General features: G+C 42.7%; 1 protein-coding gene across 1 annotated transcript; it reads right to left on the bottom strand.

Moving 5' to 3' along the window:
• Positions 1 to 3,599: 3,599 nt before the first annotated feature.
• rnaset2 (ribonuclease T2) lies at positions 3,600 to 10,025 on the bottom strand. Its single transcript, XM_060071029.1, has 10 exons — positions 9,784 to 10,025; positions 9,219 to 9,299; positions 7,866 to 7,917; positions 7,101 to 7,150; positions 6,967 to 7,024; positions 6,821 to 6,885; positions 6,205 to 6,318; positions 6,003 to 6,048; positions 5,032 to 5,103; positions 3,600 to 4,291 (listed from the first exon to the last, which is right to left on the bottom strand). Exons 2-10 carry the CDS (start codon positions 9,290 to 9,292, stop codon positions 4,142 to 4,144), a joined length of 681 nt encoding a protein of 226 aa, XP_059927012.1. The 5' UTR covers positions 9,293 to 9,299; positions 9,784 to 10,025; the 3' UTR covers positions 3,600 to 4,141.
• Between the last annotated feature and the right edge of the window lie 312 nt (positions 10,026 to 10,337).

Raw genomic sequence — 10,337 nt, 5'->3', positions numbered from 1 at the left:
AAATAAATTGAAAACCATCTTCTCACTGTGAATTTTCGCATGTTAGTATCCATGGTAACAATGAAGCCTGTCTATCTATCCCATAATAAGAACATTCTCCCTGTCTGGGGTCCCAAGACTGAGAATATAGGCAGTGGTCTCTATTTGATAGAGTGTCTTCTCCCCTCCTAACTACGGTATCCCATAATCAACAGTGCAGCCGGCGACGCAATTTCATCCTTCCCCATCGTGAAGTTGTCCTTCTGATGCGGCCCACTCGTTACCTGTGTCTTGCTCTCTGTCTCTTAATCTCTCTCTCTCTCTCTCATCTCTCTCTCTCTCTCTCTCTCCCTCTCTCTCTCGCTCCCTCTCTCTCTCTCTCTCTCTCTCTCTCTCTCTCTCTCTCTCTCTCTCTCTCCCTCTCTCTCTCGCTCCCTCTCTCTCTCTCTCTCTCTCTCTCTCTCTCCCCCCCCCCTCTCCCTCTCTCTCTCTCTCTCTCTCTCTCTCTCTCTCTCTCCCTCTCTCTCTCGCTCCCTCTCTCTCTCTCTCTCTCTCGCTCCCTCTCTCTCTGTCACTCTCCCTCTCCGTGCCTTTCCTGTGTGGATCTCAGCCTGCAGTGCGTGGATGTCTGCGCAGAAGCACGACTCCCTGAACCTCCGACTTGGTGTTCACACTGTCCTCTGTTCTCAGCAGGGCAGCAGAATGTGGCTGCAGTAAGGGAGAGAGACAGAGAGAAAGAAAGAGAGAGCGAGAGAGAGAGAGAGAGAGAGAGAGAGAGAGAGAGAGAGAGAGAGAGAGAGAGAGAGAGAGAGACAGAGTGAAAGAAAGAGAGCGAGAGAGAGAGAGAGAGAGAGAGAGAGAGAGAGAGAGAGAGAGAGAGAGAGAGATTGAGAGGGAAAGAGAGAGAGGGACAGAGGGAGAGGCAACATAAATCTACTGGGCTGGATCGGTGCAAGGGAGAGGTGTGTGTGTTCTGGTTTGTGTGTGTGTGTGTGTGTGTGTGTGTGTGTGTGTGTGTGTGTGTGTGTGTGTGTGTGTGTGTGTGTGTGTGTGTGTGTGTGTGTGTGTGTGTGTGTGTTGTGTGTGTGTGTGTGTGTGTGTGTGTGTGTGCCTGAGCTACCTCTCTCGCACTTCTCTGAGCCGGTCTTCATCTCCCTCTCTCGTGTGTGTGTGTGTGTGTGTGTGTGTGTGTGTGTGTGTGTGTGTGTGTGTGTGTGTGTGTGTGTGTGCAGCGGGGGATTCTCTATCCCCTGCTGCAGAACGATGGCTTGTCGCTGGTTACATTGTGTGTACAAGATGAAACCCCCCCTCGTTAAAGACATGTCATCCTCCGTCTAGTCAGCCCTCACATGTTTCGCCTCTCTATCCCGTTCCTCCTCCAGCCCCCCCCCCCCCCCCCCCCCCCCTCCCTTTATCCTGCCCTTGCATTTTAGTTTCAACAAACAACAACAGCTGGGCAGGTCACATGGCTTGCCAGCATGACCTGTCTCTGTTTCACTGCTCCAGCCTGCCCAAGCTCTCTCTATCTCCCTCTACCTCCCCCACCCCTCTCCCTTGTCATCTATCACTGTGAGTTTAAATACAGAAAGACAGACAGAAATGCGCTGCCCAAACCACGACACGATCCGCCCCAGATACAATGAAGGACGTCCCTATAGCAGAGGTGTCCATTAGAAACCGACATCATTGAATATATAGGGCTCTGGCCCCTTGTTAAAATCGGTGTCATGATGATACACTTCTGTACAGCACAACCACACGCGCAGGGAGTACAGCGCAATTAGGCCAGTGTGTGTGTGTGAGTGTGTACCTGGATCTGTCACATCAGCAGCTTTGCAGAACTGCAGTGTTACATAAGCCCAGAGGCGAGAGAGAGAGAGAGAGAGAGAGAGAGAGAGAGGAGAGAGAGAGAGAGAGAGAGAGAGAGAGAGAGAGAGCGAGAGAGCGAGAGAGAGAGAGCGAGAGAGAGAGAGAGAGAGAGGGAGGAACAACGGAGGAGTGGGTTAGTGAGGGCAACAGTAATTTTACAGTATTTTGATCAAGGGGAGGTCAGTCAGGACACACTGTTTGTTGTAACTACAATCGGCAAATAACTAATTTGACTCACTTAGAGGTTAATTCATTGTATAGAACATTATATTACATTCTGAGAATGATCTTAACGTTAAATCGATTTTGAGCTGCGTTGAATCTGTGTGTGGGTTGGGCTAGGGGATTATGAATTTGGTGGATTAAGGCTCTTTCAAAGAGATCATAATGTTATATTCCTTGATAGAGTAGATTTAGTAGAGTAGTGCATGCAGGAAGACGCTTTACATCTGCATATTTATGTGATTTATATAATAATATAATTGATTCTCATCTATAGGCCTACCCCTTTTCCCACTGATTTTATCGGTATTGCATCATCTATGTTTTGTTTTCTTCCAGCCTCAGATGCCCCTTTGTCATACAGGCTCACGTTACAGAATGGGGCTTTTCACAGATTCAAATCAAATTATCAACACTGAACTACTCACGTCATCTACGACTGCCCTTGATATTCACCGCGAAGCAGAAATGACGCAATATCTTGCAAAACACGACAAAGTGGATCAATTATTGGTCGTATAAATAAAAACTTAAACGTAAGCCTATGAACCAAATTGTGATGCTTCACTTTAAGGCACAAGAATTTTACAAAATACATTTATTTTCAATGTTGATGCATATATTGAATGTGCTGAAACTGGGATTGCAGTTCAAACAATGACCACAAGATGATGCCAAAACCTTTGTTTACACACATTTCATAGACCTTAAAGGGGACCTATTATGCTTTTTCGACTTTTATGACCTATAAACGTTGTTATAATGATTGATAGTCATGTTTAACCATACTAAAGTGTCAAATAATGACGTACATGCATTTCGACGTGTTCCCTGCTGACAGTCTGGGGTGGCTGTGCAGAGCGCTCACTCGGGACCATAGACATCTCTTCTATAGACGGAGCATTGGCTGCTGGGACGCGAGAAATACGGTCGCCATCTTGGAGTGGTCAACCGGGAGCAGCAACAGCAGCAGAAACAGGATGCCGGGCTGTTGTTCAGCGTATTCCTGCTCAAATCGGCGGACCATCCACAATAGGAATCGGGGGATTACTTTTCACAAGTAAGATTTAACATTACCGTACTATTGGTATAATTGGTATTGAATAATAAAACAAGCCAAACCATGTGGCCTTTATCATCACTACATGTATGACAAAAAACCGCATGAAAATCAGTGGTATTCAGTGAGGTATGATTAATTAAATGCGCTGACAGTTCATTGCTCCAGCCAAACGGATTACACTGAGTGGAGCGGATGACCACTCCAATGGCGGCCCCGCGTCTCGTCAGCACCAGTAGGCGGTAGCATTCGATGCTCCGTCTATCATATAAGATGTCTATGCTCGGGACAACGATTGCGATTCACATTTCCGGGAAACATCTACGTAGACGTACTCCTGCCACGCCCCCTCATATGCCTGGTCCATGGCCTGGTCAAATCTGCTCGCGCACGCTCCAAGGCACGCTCCAAAGCATAATAGGTCCCCTTTAAACACGCCCATTTAAACCAAGCACTCAGTCTCAGACCATTATTAGACCGTTGTTGTAAATGTTTTTATTTTGATTTAAAGCAAACAACTTCAAGTAGAACACATTTATAAATCATACCATAGCTAGAATCAAGTAATGAATCAAGTAATTTTATTGTGAGCCCGCTCCTCCTATAAATACATGACTTGAATTCCTGTATTTGCAAGTACAACAATACAATACCATTGATAAAAAGCAGATTAATTCTTTTTTTTCATACAGTCAATCGAGTAGAAGGCACAAAAAAATGTGTGCATTTATCCGTGCATAGAGATCCTTGAATTGTACAAACATGTGTGTGGCCTTCGTGCGTGTGTGTATGTGTATAAACCTCTCAAAACCTCAGTTTCATTGTCCGCATTCCAGATTTTTGTCATAAACTTGGCACATGACCTACAAAGATTTGAGGTTGACCTAGCGATCCAAGTTCAGATGGCTGTCACCCTAGCCATGAAAAACAATAAAGGTTTCCAGTATTGCCAGAGCAGTAGGAATGGATGCACTCATGTAGTGTGCTGCTGTGGCCATGTCGTGGGCGTCATTACAGAGGTGGATAGTACACAGGTTTATCCTGGTCACACACCCTAAACTCAGAGGCCCTGGCGCGCCCTTTGCCCTTTTCACAGTCGAGCAACGTGAAGTCAGAGTCGAAGCAGATCTCAATCTGCCCCAGGCTCTGGGCACCATTTCCCTGTGAAACACGAGAGATGATGAGAAACACTTTAGTCGGTTATAAAATAACATCCATTCCATTACTTTGACAAACTCATTGACAAATATGTACTCAATACCACTAGAAACACTTTAACAGGATAATTATAAAAGACATTGATATGTACTGTATATTATTCTCATGATTAATGAACATATTTGTATGTGATATTCCAAATTGTGTGTGACCAAATGAATACAACAGAGACAGAGAGAAAAGTGCTGAAATCAGACATCCAGCATGTGACAAGAAGGGAACGTCACATGCAGCACGGTCAACAAAGTGTGACCACCATGTGGTGCAGATGATGTAGCAGCTCAGCTTGTCAAACTTTGTTAAGTGAGTTTTTGAGTGAGTGAGTTTTTGAGTGAGTGAGTGAGTGAGTGAGTGAGTGAGTGAGTGAGTGAGTGAGTTTTTGAGTGAGTGAGTGAGTGAGTGAGTGAGTGAGTTTTTGAGTGAGTGAGTGAGTTTTTGAGTGAGTGAGTGAGTGAGTTTTTGAGTGAGTTTTTGAGTGAGTGAGTGAGTGAGTGAGTGAGTGAGTGAGTGAGTGAGTGAGTGAGTGAGTGAGTGAGTTTTTGAGTGAGTGAGTGAGTGAGTGAGTGAGTGAGTGAGTGAGTGAGTGAGTGAGTGAGTGAGTGAGTGAGTGAGTGAGTGAGTGAGTGAGTGAGTGAGTGAGTGAGTGAGTGAGTGAGTGAGTGAGTGCTTTGGATTCAATGTACCGTGTGGTGATCACACTGGATCTTCGGCTTGGCCCCGTAGAAGTTCTCTATGGCGGATTCGATGGCTGGAAACTAAACAGACGTGCAGATATTAGTAGTGACTAGACACACAGAGCTAGCGCCCCTATTCCACCGACAGTACCAGCTCAACTCGCCACAACTTAGCGTGGCACGACTTGTTTTGGTATCCGGAACGTCTTTTTTCCATCTAGAAAGTTCCTCTTTAACGTGGGCGGGTCGTCATAGCACACATGCACGAAACTGTGACACATTCTCGACCACGCGACACATAAACAGAGAGGGTTACACACAGGAGCGTTTCCACCTCTGTCACTTTCAACGGCGTGTTCTTGCTCGCTGATCCTGCCATGTTCGATAATCACAATTGTGATTATCGAGTAATTAATAATTGCGAGTCGAGGCGAGTTGAGCTGGTACTGTCTTGGCAGAAGAGCCTGTTCAACATAACCTGCATGTACATCCTGACAACCTGAGTTAAAGTAATGGACAACAGGATCGAAAAATGTTAAGTATCCAAACATATCACAGAGGGATGTATCCACTACACACCGACTGAATATCTATGTCAAAAAAGATCTGAATATACATCGCAAAGTCAGCTAATGAACTCATTATTGGAAAGACTCTGGATTTCAGGTGGGTGGTCGATTTCACCCATTAAATCACCATGAAGGAATAGAAGGAAATCGATAAGGCTTAAATGATGTGAGATTGCAATGGTTTTCTGATGCTTAATGCACACCTTGATGACCCTGAAATCACATTATGACTAGTAAATTACACAATTATGAGGTCAATCCCTTTAAATAAAAATCCATAAGCAATATATAAATGCATAAATATACAAAGCTATAAAGATCTCAAGCTTCATATGAAACAGTGAAGGAGAAGCATAGAACCAATAAATAGAGCGTGATTTTTATAAACTATGTATTTAAAAACAGACTAACCTTGTAGAACTCTTCTGATGGCGTGATGTTGAACTTCTTCAGAACACTAGGGTTTTAGGAACACATGAAATTGGCACATTGTAGTGAACATCCTTGGTGGAGTGACTCACAAAAGGGCACAAACAGTGAGGTCTGTCTTGTGAAACTCTTGTTACTCCGTAGTTTTTACAATAGTCTATAGGGGGGGTTGGCGGAGGGTTACCTGGAAAGATCTATTTTATGGTAGAGCTCCAGAGCTTTGCTGAAGTACTTGTGCTGACTGTCCAGGTCGGGTGCTGCGGCAGCACAGGTCCCATGCTTCTGCCACTCGTACTTCCTAAACAAACAAGTAGACCCCCCCCCCACAGGTACAGCAAATTAGTTGGACAATTTATGGTGTATACTTAACAGACCTGTGCAGTCAGTGAAAATGTTGAAAAGGAAGTCTAGAATTGTCTCGGTTTGATAAAACACATGTTCAGTTTAATTCCATTATGTTTGATAGCTACAAATTAAAGGGAAAAGATTTTGATTTAAACTTGCGTGACTCCTACGCTCATAATTGGTTGAATAGTATATTGAGAAATGATTTGCAACGTGGGCCAATTTGCTGTATAAGAAAAATCTGATTGCAGGTCTATGCAAACAAAGGTTGGAAAAATTAAGATTTAAAGCTCTTCCTAGATGGCTTCAAATGTATTCATTTAAATGTTTGCATTGCCTATTAAACTATTGAGGTGCCAAAGACAATTACCATTTTAACCCTTATATAAAAACCCTTATCAGTTATGAAGACCACAATGCATTGAATTCGATTAGCTATAGATTGATTGTTATACCAGAATCCAGTGGAACTTGGATGTTTAAGGTCTGGCCAGCTTTTCTTCATGTCTTCTATGATGTCCTGGAGACGATGAACATAAAGACATTAACACCAGCCAACACAGCAAATTTACCCATCACAATTACAAAGGAAACAACTCACCTGTATTAATGAAGAGTTAAACGCCCAAGATGAATTACATTCCAACCCTTTATCCGGCCTAAATACAAATACAAAGAAAAAGTTAAAAACACACACACGCACGCACACGCACACGCACACGCACACACACTCACCAGAGTCCATGCAGTGTCCAATAGTTGAATTTGGGTTGGCAGTGTTCCATCTGCAATGGATGACAACCATCAGAACTATCCTTATTCAATCTGAAATACACAACTTCAGAATGCTCTGCTATTACTATTAAAGCTTCGAGATCAAATTGGGCCCTGTTAAGAATCAACATCCTTCATTGTTGAAATGACATTGTAGTGTTGAAACAATACTGCTTGTGTGCTGATGAGAAAGCGATATAGAAACGTGTGATAATGTGCAACTCTGATACAAATAGACTTAACTTAATATCATGCAAGAATAGCAGAAAAGCTACAAACGCCAACCCTGAATAAACATTATTATAGTAGTGTGTAGGGAAATTCTTGAAACCAAGTTAATGGCCATGAAATACAATCTTGCCTAATCCAAGGGGATGCCACAGTCTTGTGACCAGGTTTACAGAAACCCAGTGATGGGCGTTTCCCGAATAGGTCATTGTTAGTTTCCCTTCATGTCTATTTACAATTCATAAACGGCCTGCTTACCTACGGATGTGATTCTACATTACACATGGTTAGGTTATACCAACTGTACATGCCTATTTGAAGCTCATTTGAGAAACAAAACAAAACAAGAAGCTATGAAAGAAGATAAGATCGGTGAGACTCTGACTACACTTTGGAACAACCAAACATGTGTTACGCGTCATATTCTGCAGACTTGAGGTTAAGATCATTTAATATAAGATGAATGAGGACTTAGACTACAAAATAAAGGGAACTCACTTTGCAGAAGGTCGTCGGCCAGTGATGGGTCAGGATGAGTTTTGTCCAGTGTCTGTAAAAAAAGCCCACACAGAACCAGGGTTTTCAAACGTTGGGTCATCACTTATAAGAGGCTCACAAAAGGAAACTATGTGGATGGCAAACTGAATATATATTTTTTCTATATTGTTTTAAAAATATATGTTTTAAATGCAAGGCTGTAAGCCTTGTCGGTTTATTTGGCATTTCAATGTAATATAACAATTAAATGGATAATAGTGTATTGAAGAAAAAGTCAAGAACGAGTTGAAGTTTAGTGGTTGTTATGTTTGCTACTGTGCTCCCAATACTCACAAACATTGAAATCCAGTTCTTGCAAACCTAAATTCTGTTTTAACCAATAGTCCATGTTAACTAAAGCACTGCGCTCAAACCATGGACTTAAAAAAACAAGACTGTTGTATAGAGCGGCGAAGTCACGCCCCTTCCCGTAGAGCCCATGGGACCTATGAGATCGAAAAATATGAATGGGTTTCAATGGAGAGAAAGTAATTATGTTCTGGTCCCAGTTTTTATATGCCCCGGATTATGCCCCACATATGTTGTTTGTGGATTGAAATGATAAATGTTCATGTCAAGAGTTTGACCGTTTATTGTGCAATTGTTCAGTTAAAGGCTGTAGAGAAAACACAATGAGAAAGACTACATGTCTGGTATGTGCCGTCACGCTCCCTGCGACTGGCGTGGACAAGACCAACAATCTCCCCATCGACATAACTGAAACTCTCCACATGCCCCAACTTATAATGTTTTTCACTACTTTTGATGCTTTTATCCTCCCCTTGAAAAAACCTAACATTATCAAACTTCTTCACGAAAATGTTTAGTTTTCTTTGCATGAAAAATTATCATTTAAATCCACAAAGAACATATGGGTAATCCGGGGCATATAAAGACTGGGACCAGAACATAATTACTTTCTCTCCATTGTAACCCATTCATAGTTTTCGATCTCATAGGTCCCATCATGGGCTCTACCGGAAGGGGCGTGACTTCGCCACTTGCCACACAACCGAGAGGACGAACCAATTAAGAGGATTTAATGGTCTGTCTCGCGGCGTACCAATAGTCTGTGAGTTAGTCACGAGGAGTCATCATGAGTCAGTCCAATGAGCGATTGCTCCATTGGAAAGTGGTAAAAAAAAAAAAAAAAAAAAGACCAGTGTAATGTTATTATCATGACCTATGTTCGACTGACTCCTTATCGACGTGTGTTCAAAACATGATCATATGGATCACAGCCAGGAGGGACATTTGTGGCAAGGGGGGTTGTGTCGTGGCCACAGGGGGCATATGTATCACAGCGTTACTTACGTCGGGGACAGCACAAAGGCAGCGGAGACCGTGGCAGCTCCCAGGCAGAGCAGGAGAACACAGGGCAGCCTCATGTCTGACCTAGTCATTAAATTAATTTCACACATGTAACATGCCTTAATATAAAGCTCCTGCACCCTCAATATTGTACTTTGTGCGTGCGTGCGTGTGTGTTTGACTACTAGGTAAGTGACTTGACTATCTGAGTTCTACTTCCTTTTTGGTCAACTGCAATTGTTATCGAGAAATGTATCAACTGCCAAATGTACACCATTCACCACACAACCTCCCTTGCAACACGACTCACAAAACGCTACAAAAAACATGCATACTTTACTAAACGTAAATGCGGTGGAGGCCAGCTAATTTAGAGCTAGCTATCGGCCGATCCACTCTTCGTGGTTTGAGCAGACCCATTCAACACATTTACATACGATGTTGCTTCATCGTATACAACAACACTGTTTGCTCCTACAGCGATAATAATGACATGGCTCAAAGACAATCGCTCAAGTGCATTTCTCCCATCATACGGTACGTGTACCAACACGAATATTTCTCCTACCTTAGATTGTTTTTTCCTAAACTAAGTTGTTTGTCGAAATAACTATTAGCATTGACCGCCTTCAATATCTGAGAAGACAAGAAGTGTCCCACACAAGAGGCACAGTCTGGTTACTCCGTGAGCGCAGTCGAGCATAAATATTAGCCAATCATCTACTTCGAAGCAGTGACGAGGAGTTCACTGTTTGCTGCCAACTATGACGCTATAACTAGGAACTTTGTGATTAGGATATTTATTCGGCTTTGTGAGATTTAAAAAAACAAATACGCTATGATAAATATATATTATATATATATAAATGCATTAGTTGAATCCACCGCAAAATAAAACGAATAGATTTAATTGATAGTCATAAAGCAACAATCGACCAGTCGCTAAGCTCCGCCCTTAGAACGCAGATGAGCCAATGACATTCCAGACTCAACTACACTGGGACATCGGCTCTGACAACTCCTTGAAAACAACAAGGAGGAAGCATAATATAACAATTTAATGGTGAATTTATGTTGTTTGTGTAAAACCACAAAACATGGTCAAACGATGTGCTTGGGTTA

This window comes from Gadus macrocephalus, chromosome 14 (genome assembly GCF_031168955.1).
Source record: "Gadus macrocephalus chromosome 14, ASM3116895v1".
NCBI lineage: Eukaryota > Metazoa > Chordata > Actinopteri > Gadiformes > Gadidae > Gadus > Gadus macrocephalus.
This window is presented reverse-complemented; position numbering and strand designations above follow the sequence as displayed.

Bases quoted from the DNA above. Each gene is read 5' to 3' on its own strand.
- rnaset2 (XM_060071029.1), bottom strand. From the start codon at position 9,292: ATGAGGCTGCCCTGTGTTCTCCTGCTCTGCCTGGGAGCTGCCACGGTC. The intron at 7,918-9,218 runs GTAAGTAACGCT...CTTTTTTTACAG, and splicing joins GCCTTTGTGCTGTCCCCGAC to ACACTGGACAAAACTCATCC. The intron at 5,104-6,002 runs GTTAGTCTGTTT...ACGTCTGTTTAG, and splicing joins CATCAGAAGAGTTCTACAAG to TTTCCAGCCATCGAATCCGC.